Source organism: Trachurus trachurus (genome assembly GCF_905171665.1).
Source record: "Trachurus trachurus genome assembly, chromosome: 23".
In the NCBI taxonomy this organism is placed as follows: domain Eukaryota; kingdom Metazoa; phylum Chordata; class Actinopteri; order Carangiformes; family Carangidae; genus Trachurus; species Trachurus trachurus.
In genome coordinates this window covers 1,374,856-1,388,417 of record NC_139912.1, presented here as the reverse complement: position 1 = coordinate 1,388,417, position 13,562 = coordinate 1,374,856, and the positions used below count along the sequence as shown (strand labels likewise).

At 37.3% G+C, this 13,562-nt stretch overlaps 1 protein-coding gene across 1 annotated transcript; it reads right to left on the bottom strand.

Annotated features, from left to right (window-relative positions):
• Nucleotides 1-3,038: 3,038 nt before the first annotated feature.
• Nucleotides 3,039-11,292, bottom strand: rpl18a (ribosomal protein L18a). Its single transcript, XM_083999078.1, has 5 exons — nucleotides 11,222-11,292; nucleotides 9,636-9,815; nucleotides 6,969-7,098; nucleotides 4,168-4,277; nucleotides 3,039-3,188 (listed from the first exon to the last, which is right to left on the bottom strand). Exons 1-5 carry the CDS (start codon nucleotides 11,237-11,239, stop codon nucleotides 3,096-3,098), a joined length of 531 nt encoding a protein of 176 aa, XP_083855204.1. The 5' UTR covers nucleotides 11,240-11,292; the 3' UTR covers nucleotides 3,039-3,095.
• Nucleotides 11,293-13,562: the final 2,270 nt, after the last annotated feature.

Below are 13,562 nucleotides of genomic sequence, written 5' to 3'. Positions count from 1 at the left end.
GTGTTAGCCTGCCTCCACCTAAAGTCGCTAATTAGCTTAGCTCAAACACTGGAAGTGTATAGGTAGTGTTAGCCTGCCTCCACCTAAAGTCGCTAATTAGCTTAGCTCAAACACTGGAAGTGTATAGGTAGTGTTAGCCTGCCTCCACCTAAAGTCGCTAATTAGCTTAGCTCAAACACTGGAAGTGTATAGGTAGTGTTAGCCTGCCTCCACCTAAAGTCATCAGAGAAACTCTTCAGCAACTCTAAATGGAAACCGGCGGGCCGATCTTCGTCTCAGAGCTACAAAACTCTCCGGTAAGGCATCTTGAGCGGTCAAATGCCGCTAACGGGACGAGATCGGTCAAAACGGAGGGTTCAAGCAAAGACGCTTTATTTTGGTTCAAGCTAGCTACATCGAGGGTAGGTTAGCTTCCTATTTCAAAGTAAAAGCACAAATTCTACTGTCATGGTTTTCTGTATGTAAAGGGCAACGGGTGTTTTATTTTGTGAAAGTAACCGGAAGTGCGTTGGTCACAACGGCTAGCTTGAGTAGCGCCAAATTCGTCCGAACAAAATAGTAAACAGCTGGTATTTAGACAAATTAACGACACACTGCTGATCTAAACGGCTACTTTCTCACCTAAACATGTTTGAAATGTGGATAAAGTGATATATTTACAGAGTTTAGAGCTAAAATGAAATCAGCTTCTGACTGCTGATTTCAGCTCGGGTAGGAGGCAGGCTAACACTACCTATACACTTCCAGTGTTTGAGCTAAGCTAATTAGCGACTTTAGGTGGAGGCAGGCTAACACTCCCTATACACTTCCAGTGTTTGAGCTAAGCTAATTAGCGACTTTAGGTGGAGGCAGGCTAACACTACCTATACACTTCCAGTGTTTGAGCTAAGCTAATTAGCGACTTTAGGTGGAGGCAGGCTAACACTATCTATACACTTCCAGTGTTTGAGCTAAGCTAATTACGGCGATACGGCTCTATCTCCCTTGTTACTGCACGCACAGTCGAAAGGATGGTGTCTATCTGCTGGTCATGGACTCGGGAGTGAGGCAAGACACAACAATTTGGGGGGGCGTATCCCTTTAAAAACACAAGTTTACAAAGTCACAAATCCCATAAAACCATAAGAGATGCAGCACTGCCCAGGTTCTACAGCAACAACACGGGCAAAACAACAAGAACCCAACAACAAACTGAGACCAAGAGGAGTCTAATTAAAATGCAGGAAGATAAAATAAATAAAAAAGAGGGGTGAATACATGATAAAAGTAGATAAGATGAGACAATAAGATAAGAAAAGATAGGATAAACAAGTTAAAACAGGAGAAGGTGTAAAGTAGAAGCATCTGAATGAAACTGTGAGATAAAATAAATGATAAGTAAGTCTGTAAAAGTGGGTTTTAATAAGTGATTAGAATAGAAGTGATGGAGACAATGAAGTTAACTCTGGTGTTTAGTTTCCACCTCTGGAGACAGATGTTAATGAGTAAAGAGATGAAGCTGAGACGACTTCAAAATGATCAGTTTCTCTGGTTTTTACTATTTATAGGTGTTTGTTTTATTCTATAAACTACTGACAACATTACTCCCACATCTTAAATAGAAATATTGTCATTTAGAGCATTTATTGGCAGAAAGTGGCAAATGGTCAAAATAACAAAAAAGTTCCAGTGTTTTCAGACCTCGAATAATAATAATATAGAAAACAAGTTCACATTCATTTTTATTTTTATTTTTATTTAACATTGGTGGAATAACCTCAAATTGTAATCGCAGATGTGTTTTTTTTATATATATAATCTTCCATTAAAGATGATTTAGCTGATCAGCGCCTCATTAAGTAGAACAAGCTGACGTTGTGTTGGAGTTCAATAGAGAAGAGAAGATGATTTATGAACATTTTGGAGTCGTCTCTTCATTTTTTCCAGAGCTTTGTGAATATTATACTTAAATAATGATATAATAATAAACTTAGATGATTGTTTTTAGGGAGTTTAATGTCTAAAAGTGAGAAATAACCAAATGTCTCTGTGTTTTTTCTGAAACATTAAAATAACATTTCTGCTTCAGTTTAAATCAAACACGTTCACATCTTCTCATTGATGCGATTCATCAGCACAACTTTAAAAATATATGAATTAAATGTAAATAAATGTGGTGTTTGTGTGGTTGAGTAACTCCCTGAACTGAAGCTGCTCATCTCGTCTCCATGTGTTGGACAACAGCGCCACCCAGAGGACGGAGGGTGTAACTACAACTACAGCAGCAGCTTCACCAACATCAGGGGAAAATTATCAATAATCAATATTAGATATCAGAGACAAACTGGAAGATCATGCAGAACGACCTGAAGCTCACCTTAGTTTTATAATTGGAGCAATTTAAATCTTTAATTTCAGTTTTTATTTGACCTCCAACAGTTTTTTTTATACATTTAAATTGGTTTTTAATTCATATTTTACTACATTTACTCCTTTTTTCTCCTCCATCACTAATTTATAATTATGTTATTTGTGTATCCTAAATGTCTTTATATGTTCTTTTCACCCAGTTATATTGTAAAATAGGTTGCTACTGTCTAAATAAAGGTTAATAACACTCATTCTATTAAATCCTGGATTCAAAAGTGGTTTAATCCACATTGTAAACTAGTTTAAATTATATGTCACAATGAAAATATTGAAAATAAACCCAGAAAAAAGTTCAAATTTCAAAGTTTTAACTTAAACCTTTTTTATGCATCTTAGTTTTAAATATGAATAATGCACTTTTCAGTTGTTTTGTTTATTTCCTCTTGGCTTAAACTTTATCTTCCATGTTTTCCAGCAACAACAACTTTATTTAAATAAATGATAATCTCTCCACAGGATGTGACAGACACTCTGCTCTTCGTTTCAATCACACATTTAAAAACTTCTATTTTTTTCTTTTCAAACATCGTGTTTGAGGTGCGTTCAGGGACAGTCTGGATTCATTCATTCATTCATTCATTCATTCAGCGTTGTGTCGATGTAAAAAGAAATGACTCGTACAAGACGTCTCTTCTTCTATTATAGAAGTTTTATTATCATTTCCCGCACAAAGTGAAAAAACTGCTTTAGTAGAAGGTGTTTGGTCTCTTGGTGGTGAAGCGGGGTTTGTGCTGGCGACGCAGGACGCGGTGGGGCAGCGGGAACTTGATCTTGGAGTCCTGAAGGAGGAAGAAGCAGAGGAGACACAACACATTTAAAATAAATCAACACTCATTTTAACACAAAATTAAATAAATAAACAGTTTAATAAAGGGATAGTTCAACATTTTGTCAAATTGGCCCATTGCCATAATCCCTATAGTCATAGCAGTAGGTTCGTTACCTTTAATTGTTGGTGCAAGCTATTTTTAGAACGGCGGAGCAGAGCCGTGAGCTACGCTACGGAGGCTCATTATGGGATTTCTCGGTTTCCCTCATCATCAAACTCATCAAATACACAATCCAACAACTCCACAACGCTCTGGTGGACAAGTTGTGACCTGCACATTCACCACGCTATGAGATAATAACACAACGTTACCACACAGAGTTGTTTTAGAGGGAAATGCAGAGACTGTTGATGAAAAACTGTCCCTGAAGGCAACGTGCATCAGTGGTTTTGCATGAATTTCCCTCTAAAACAACTCTGTGTGGTAACGTTGTGTTATTATCTCATAGTGTGGTGAATGTGCAGCTCACAACTTGTCCACCAGAGCGTTGTGGAGTTGTTGGATTGTGTATTTGATGAGTTTGATGAGGGAAACCAAGAAATCCCATAATGAGCCTCCGTAGCGTAGCTCTGAGCAGCTCACGGCTCTGCTCCGCCGTTCTAAAAACAGCTTGCACCGACAATTAAAGGTAACGAACCTACTGCTATGACTATAGGGATTATGGTGATACGCCAATTTGCCAAAATGTTGCACTATCCCTTTAATCCATGCATTCATTAATTCTTCTATCATGTCGCCAGTTTCAAAACCGCCAGATTAGCAGATGGAAGCTGGAAATCTGGAAGAGGAATCTGGCTTTTATTGTGGCGGGTTTATGATCTGGACCGGACGGATGTGGCGTCCGACCAGAGAGAGACCCGCGTCCTCTAGTGATGATGTCATTGATGATGTCATCGATGACAGGCGGCGGCGGCGGGCGGAGACTCACGTGGAACTGCTTGATGGCAGGTCTGCGACACTTGTTGGCGGCGATGACTTGCACCTTCATGATCTGGATGGAGTGGGCGCGGGCGCGATGGCGAGCTCCCATGTCACGGTCTGAAAGAGACGAAGACACAGAGTTTACACACGTCCTACATCAGCGCCTGGTCCTCGAACGCACCACGAGGCTCAGTGAACTACAACTCATTCAATATGGTCCAATTCATTCATATTTACTGAACATGTTTAGTGGTTTTATCATAGCTGATTGTATTATAAACGTTAATAAAACGTCTGTATACACTATATTTTACTTATTTAGAGAATCATTTTTACTTTTCTTGATCAATATTGGTCAAAAACGATCTTGAAAGTGAGTTCCTATGATTTAGTTTGAGTGTAAAAAGAGAAAATGTGACAGAATCCTACTGGAAAATAACTGAACATATTTATCATGGTCAAATTTATTCATTTTTATTATTTACTGAACATGTTTAGTGGTTTTATCACTGTTGTTCTCATTCTTTACATTAATAAAACGTCTGTGTACATTATATTTTTACTTATTTATATCATAATTTGTGCTTTTCTTGATCAATACTGGTCCAAAACGATCTTGACAGTGAGTTTCTATAATTTAGTTTTGTCACACTTTCTCTTTTTTACACTCAAAGACCAACTCAACTACTGGAAAATAACTGAACATATTTATTGTGGTCCAGTTTATTCATATCTATTATTTACTGAACATGTTTAGTGTTTTTATCACAGTTGATCTTATTATAAACATTGATAAAACGCCTGTGTACATTATATTTTACTTATTTATCTCATAATTTATACTTTTCTTGATCAATATTGGTCAAACCCATCTTGACAGTGAGTTTCTATAATTTAGTTTGAGTGTAAAAAAGAGAAAATGTGACAAAAACCAACTCAACTATTGGAAAATAACTGAACATATTTATTATGGTCCAGTTTTTTCATTTTTATTATTTATGGAACATATTTAATGGTTTTATCATAGCTGATCTAATTCTAAACATTAATAAAACATCCATATATGTTATATTTTACTTATTTAAATCATAATTTATACTTTTCTTGATCAATATCGGTCAAAAACAATCTTGATAGTGAGTTCCTATAATTTAGCAGCTCTAGTTTGAGTGTAAAAAATAGAAAATGTGACAAAGACCAACTCAACTACTGGAAAATAACTGAACATTTTAAAGCTGCAATAAATTAAACTTGTCAGAAAACCAGAAGGTCAAATATTCTTCAGACTCAAACGATTAATAATAACCCAGCTGATTGATCAATAGCGGTAAACGTTTATATATCCAGCAGCAGTGAGAGTTCAGGTGTCGGTCCTTGAATTCACTTTCAGAGACACAGCAGCGTCGGAGAAAGGCGACAAGGATCAAATCTCCTGTCTGCACGCCAGAAAAAGTCAAACCACAGACAGATCTGACCTTGGGTTTGGGTGCAAAAGTAGAAAAAACTAATTTTCTACTATTTTAAAGACTGTAAATATATTTCTACAGGATTAAAACATGATTTTACAAACCACATCTTCAGTTTACTTCACTTGTTACACATCAGTATTCAGGTTTTTTGCTATAAATGTGATGTGAAGTCAATTTAGATAGTAATAATAAGTGTTCATTTTATATTTAAACTCATTTTCTTGCAAATCCGTGTTATTTCTACTGTTATCCTGTCATTTAATGTTTTAACTACTCATCATTTAATGTCAATGATGCAACGATGTGACTGTTACCACCATGTTAATATAATAGTGTGTGCATCATGGCTTTTAGAGGTCAAGATGTCACTAAAAAAACATTAGTTTCTCTAAAGCGATGAAAAGATTCTTGCAGTTTTATAGTTTTTTCATGGACTGACATTTAATACGGCTGATTAATTCATCTTTTACAGTTTTTATTCTTCCCTAAGTATGGAAATGTAATCTATTTGCTGATGATGATGAAGTCTGACGGTGACGTTTCAGGTTAACGAGGCTGAAGACTGCGAAGCTACGAGCTGCTAAATATAAACGCAGGGAAACAAAGAGGAAGAAAACTGTCTGATATTTTACTGATGAATTGAATTAATCTGATTTATTTGTTTCATTATTTCACTCGACACAGGAAATAATATGATATGAAAGATATGAAAATCTTGTTTCCGTTTATTTATTTTTATCTTCTTGTTTTTTATTCTTATTTAATTTTTTCCCCCACGTGTGGAATGGTAAAGGTTCATAGCAGGTTCTGCTCGTAGTGGTCTGTGATGTTTAAGAATACAAAAATTTAAATAAATAGATAATATTAATAAGGATAATAAATAAAATGTAAAAGAAAAATGCAAAGTCTAACCCTGTCATTATACAGTGAATGAATGAATCCCAACAGGGAAGAAAAACATTAAAATTATTCTTATTTTATCTGGTTCTCAGTTTTCTGACCCGTTTCAGTCTGAACGATGAAACTGAAGCAGCTTTAAACCTGAGTGTTTCTTACTAAACGATGTTCATCCTCTTTATATTGATTATTGATCATGTATACATTTTTTTAATGATGTATTTATTCATTTTCTTACCTGCAACTAGCAGACTTTGCACACAGCTGTCACACAACTCTCTTTTCTTTCCTTGTTCCTCTGTTATGTTATGTGTGTGTTTGTGCTATGAGCATGTGGTGTGCAAGCCACCAAATGGAATTGCCCTTTAAGGGATTAATAAAGTAGTCTTGAGTGAGTGTGTGTTTAAACGTATTGATCATGTGTGTGTGTTTTATAACTCACAGCACTGGGTGACGGCTCCGGAGGTGGTCAGGTCTCTGTACTCTCTGTACATGTTGTGAGTTCCACTGCGAGAGTCGTAACGCAGCCAGATGCCGAAGTTCTTCACCTTCAGAGGCGTCTTCTCGTGGACCTGCAACCAGAACCAGAACCAGGGTCAAAACCAGAAACACAACCAGGGTCAGAGGTCAGAGGTCACACAGGAAACAGACACAACACATGCAGGGGGATTCATCTGCAGCTCAGACGCTTCAGGTTCTGACTCTAAATCGTCGTCTCGGATTCATGTTAAAGGGATAGTAACATTTTTTTTTAAGTGGGGTTGTATGATCTACAATGGATTGTGTATTTGATGAGTTTGATGGAGGGAAAACAAGAAATCCCATGAGCCTCCGTAGCGTAGCTCTGAGCAGCTCACGGCTCTGCTCCACCGTCCAATTTAAGATAACAAACCTACTGCTATGACTATAGGGATTATGGCAATGGGGGGAATTTGCCAAAAATGTTGAACTATCCCTTTAATTCATTCATTCATTCATTCATTCATTCATTCTTTTATCATGTCGCCAGTTTCAAAACCGCCAGATTAGCAGATGGAAGCTGGAAATCTGGAAGAGGAATCTGGCTTTTGTTCTGGCGGGTTTATGATCTGGACCGGACGGATGTGGCGTCCGACCAGAGAGAGACCCGCGTCCTCTAGTGATGATGTCATTGATGATAATAATAATAATAATAGCCCTGCCCAGAGATTTACAACATACAGTGTTGTGAACAGACCCAAAGAAACGGCCTATTTTCACAGCCTAAAAGAGGTTTTACCTGAAAACAAATACACAGTTCCATTGTTTGCTATAATATAATTTTTTCCAGCCCTTCAAAGTGCAGGAAAAACACAGTTTTTATTTGGACCTAACCAACTCACGTATCCCTCCGCCCAGGGTTAGCGCCCGCCGATCAGCAGTTGGTTAGGTCCAAAAAAAACTGTGTTTTTCCTGCACTTTGAAGGGCTGGAAAAAATTATATTATAGTGAACAATGGAACTGTGTATTTTTTTTCAGGTAAAACCTCTTTTAGGCCGTGAAAATAGGCCGTTTCTTTGGGTCTGTTCACAACACTGTATGTTGTAAATCTCTGGGCAGGGCTATTATGGGCTGGCGTTGCTAACGGGAGGAGTGCAGAGAGTCTTCTACTGCAATTAAAGTATTTAGGGGCTATTTGGAGATCATACAACCACACTTTAAAAGAAATGTACTATCCCTTTAACACGGAAAATAATAAAAGACAACGACCTTCTGGTTCTGAGAGTCAAACAGAACCAAACACTAAAAGACTGAGCTGGAAAATAAGTCTTTTTACTTTGATATTTACAGATTTATTTAATTATTTCTTGATGTGATGGATTGAATGCCTTGTGCCCCGACAGTCGCTGTTGAAATGCATCCAAGGAAAACTCAATAAAAATAATTTTGAAAGAAAAACAATCTGTTTCAGGTCTGATCCTTTGTTTAATTCAGGTTCCTGCTGCTTCTCTTCGTCTCAGCTGAAGATTAAACAACTTCAGGTTTCATCTGAGACAAAATTAATTCAACTCGACTCTTCACTGTTTCTCACTTTATAGACAAAATGTTGAAAGAAATATTCAGATAAAAACAGAAATGAATCAATAGTGAAGCTGCAGCCGGAGCTCAGAGGTGAAAACAGTTACAAGTCTGGACAGAATAAATATCTATCCAGCATTTATCATTTGTTTTCATGGTCTGTTTACATCCCATGTGACTGTTCAGTACAATCTGGCCACTTCACTTTTATCTTATTATAGAAAAGCCTAACTAACTTTTTCAATTTTTCTTATAATTTAAAACAATGGCTTAAAAGCAGGGCACTTGTTACTCAGTTTGTCTCTTAAAAAATGTATCTTAGTACGTCTTAACATATTCAATCTATGGAATTATTTTAAAATCTTGTGAAATAGGTTTTATCGTATTTTGTATCATGTATGACTTAGCTTTTCTTTCCATTGACCATATAGGATATAGGCTACACCTTTATCAAATGTATTGCATGTGGAAACTGTGTGTCTGTGTTGTCTATTGTCTATTTGTGTCATTCTATGTATCACCCTTTTATAGTAGTTTGTGTATTTTTTTTTTTATATATGTTCTATGTTGGGACTGCAGATGGAAATGAGCTGTGAGCTAAATCTGGTGCAACCATCTCTTCATTTTCTGCAAATGATTAATATCATTGCACACTGTCCCTTAATAAACTCAATTTAACTTTTTTTTGTATTATGTTTTTTATTATTCTGAACTTATTGTTCATCAGAGAGCTTTGCAAAACAAGTCAAACATTACTTGTATGCAACACACTTGTCCAATAAATCTGATTCTCATTCTGAAAAGTGTCGTCTTTTCACCTTCAGCTACACAGAAACACACACTCTTCAAATCAAAACATCCACAAAGATCTGATGGAAACAGTAAAGTACTGACACAGATCTGAGTCCAGAGGCTGAACATCTGGATTCAGCTCCACCATGAAGCCTCAGAGACAAACTGGGACTTTAAAGACTTAAAACTGGGACTGAACTGGACCCAGTTTGTCTCTGAGTCCAGATGTGGAGCCTCTGGACTCACTCAGGCCGTGTGTGTTCGTCACGTGGACACGTACCAGACCACAGTAGACGGTCTCTCCAGAGGCCTTCTTCATCTTCCTCAGCTGGGAGACGAAGTACCAGAAACGGGACTTGGCCACGACGTGGTTCGGGGCGAAGATCCTCATCCGGTAGAGAGGGGGGGCCGGGTTCTTGGCAGAGGGCAACAGACGCCCAACGACTTTGTACTCCCTAAGCTGGAGGAGCAGAGACAACAGCAACAAAACATCTGTTAGTATAGAAGAGGAGGAGAAGCATCTTCACGTACAGGTGAGAGCATGACGAGGCGTTCAGGTGTCGGTCCTTGAATTCACTTTCAGAGACACAGCAGCGTCGGAGAAAGGCGACAAGGATCAGTCTCCTGTCTGCACGCCAGAAAAAGTCAAACCACAGATAGATCTGACCTTGGGTTTGGGTGCAAAAGTAGAAAAATCTTGTTTTCTACTATTTTAATACATTTCTTCAGGATAAAAACATGTTTTTTTTGTTTTAAAGACATTTCAAAAACCACATCTTCAGCTTACTTCACTTTTTACACATCATTATTCAGGGTTTTTTGCTATGAATATGATGTGAAGTCAATTTTGATAGTGATAAGTGTTAATTTTATATATTTCCTGCAGATAGCTGTCATCTCCACTGTTATCCTGTCATGTAATGATTTAAATACAGATCATTTAATGTCAACGAGGCAAAGATGTGACTGTTACCTGACCATGTTAACAGTGTGCAGGTCTGTGCATCATCATGGCTTTTACAGGTCAACATGCCACTTCAAAATATTCGTTATTTCAAATAGATTTAAAACACCTGCACAGGTCAACATGTCATTTAGATTAATAAAAAAAACTTGCAGTTATACAGTTTTTCACGGACTCTTCTAGAGGTTTAATGTTGTGTTGATTGGTCACAGGTAACTGTAAACATTTCCATAGTGAATACATGACTAAATGCAGAATTAAACTCAACATAATTAGAGGTTATTTGAGCTAAAATATTTGTGTCAGCATATTTTTAACAACAGGTGCTCTGCAAAAAATAGTAAACCCCCAAAAGAAACGTTTCCCTGACCACAAGCCATTTAGCCCAGGGTCATATAAAACCATTATTTGAATTTTTAAAAGCGTTGACCTGTAAATAACACCAGTTTACAGAAGCTAATTATAAAAACACGCTGCCAATTTAACACCACACTTCAGCTGCACATTAGCAGCTAAGTGGCTAACGTGAGCTAACACATCCAACCAAACGACACGTTTAACGGTTGATTTTTAGCATAATAATTCATTATATCTCTAACTTTTAATTAGTCTCAGCTCGTCTTTAACTGTAGGTGAACATAAATAACCTAATTTACAGCTGAGAGCCATTGAAACACGCAGACTCGTCTCCACTCACTCGTCCACATGGTGCCACCGCGGCCGCCATGTTGTTGCCGTACAACCAGCACCGGGACGAAAAACGCGTTAAATTATCACTTTAACGTGAACTTAGTTGGAACATTAACACATATATCGGAAGAATGCACGTTTATATTTCGGCATCTGTCGTTTCTGGTCGGATTTGGTAGGTAGAAATGGTAAAATAAAGGATTTTTACGTACTGTGCCGGACGCCTTCATGGTGTCTCTCGCTCACTGCCACAGTAAAAGAGGAAGCAGAAGGGCGCAGACTGCGCATGTCTAAAGCGCGAGGACAGCGGAGGCAGGAAGGGGCGGGGCTTCCGGTGACAGCGGCATGAAGTTGGTTTCACAGACGACACGGTGGCGTAATGCACATACAAACAGATATAGTGGGGCAGATAAGCTCATATATGGAAGGAATTGTGCGTTTTAATGACTAAAGCATGAAACTTTCAGCATTTCATCTACATACCCCAAGGTTTAATTTCAGACGTGGAACCACTTTGGTGGCTGACCTTTAGGGGTCTTTAGGGGTCTTTTTCCACATTATTCCCCATTGGAAACCTATGAAAATCTGGGAAGTAAATCATTACCAATAAATTTCTTCACCATTGTGTTTAGGAAGGTGTGTAATATCATGTAATAAAATGTTGAAATTCAACTCCAGTGGGAAACCCCCTAAAAAACGAATCAAAGTTGGGGTACCCGTGCAGATTTTGCAAAAATTCCGTGATGTTAAATTTGGCCTTAAATATCTTGTGAGGGGTCAAATTAGGGTTTTTTCATGATTCTGAGTTGATCGCAAACATTAGTTTTTCAGCCAAAACACTCCTTGGTGGAAAAAAACAGCCACACCCACTTTTCCTGCTCATCGGAACCCCCCCACCACCAATAGAATGTATTGCAGAGAAGCCATTCCTTAGCATGGCAGAGGTTGTTACATAATACTACTAAATACTCAATAATATAACTTATATTTTTTAGCCTTTTTTCTTGTACAACGTTATACAGACGATGAATATAAGTTATAATATTGAGTATTTAGTAGTATTATGTAACACAACCTCTGCCATGCTAAGGAATGGCTTCTCTGCAATACATTCTATTGGTGGTGGGGGGGATTCCGATGAGCAGGAAAAGTGGGTGTGGCTGTTTTTTTCCACCAAGGAGTGTTTTGGCTGAAAAACTAATGTTTGCGATCAACTCAGGATCATGAAAAACCCCTAGTTTGACCCCTCACAAGATATTTAAGGCCAAATTGAATTTTCGCAAAATCTGGTTACGGTACCCCAACTTTGATTCGTTTTTTAGGGGGTTTCCCACTGGAGTTGAATTTCAACATTTTATTACATGATATTACACACCTTCTTAAACACAATGGTGAAGAAATGTATTGGTAATGATTTACTTCCCAGATTTTCATAGGTTTTGGGGAATAATGTGGAAAAAGACCCCTAAAGGTCAGCCACCAAAGTGGTTCCACGTCTGAAATTAAACCTTGGGGTATGTAGATGAAATGCTGAAAGTTTCATGCTTTAGTCATTAAAACGCACAATTATTTTGCTTATCTGCCCCACTAATAATAAATAATAATGTAAACTGGTATGGAATGATTTAAATTGTAAAATTATTTAGTGACTTATTTCACCTTTCACGTTTTATACTTTATAGATGTATATATATATGTCTTTATTTCAGACTCAAGGTCCATAAGATATACAAACAACACAGTAACAGACACACAATACATACAATAAAAGAGAAAAGCTAAATAAATAAATAAATATAAATAACTACATCAAAAATTGAAAATACTAGAAAGTTAAAAAGAGACAACTGTACCAGTGTCTCTAGTGTAGAGACTGATACCTGATGGATCCACTGTAGATGTTGGTCAAATTATTGAGACACATAAATCTATACATAAGTTTTCTAAGTACATAACAGTTTAGTTATGCAAAGTATAATATGTTCAACAAAAAAACAAACAAACACACAAAACCCTTTAAAAAAAAAAACTGCCTTCCTATATAATTTATAATTCATATAGTTGGTGTTAACGGTTGTGTGGTGAGAAAAGAGAGAGACAGACAGAGATAACATTTAGTGTTATCACTTTGAAACAGGAACTACGAATGGACATAAAAATAAAATAATAAATCAATCAATTTTAGTCTGGTAGTCCGGGGCCTTTAGTTTTGACACATTTACTGTCCACCACTGGTTTTACAGCTGTAGGCTTAAAACATTCACTTTATACATTAGATTATAGCCTACATGATATACTTACTTATATACAACAGATTAAAGACTTTGCACAGCTCCACTACTTCCTGAACTCAAGGCAGCTCCTTCATTTCCTGTCTTACATTATTGGACAAAACGGATTAATCCAGGTGTGTCTGAAGTCACAATGGCCAGACACACCTGGATTAATCAGTTTGTCCAATAAAGTAATACAGGAAATAAAGGAGCTGCCTTAAATTCAGGAAGTAGTGGAGCTGTGCATAGAGCCCATTTGATGTTTGTTTTGTTTTTTAAC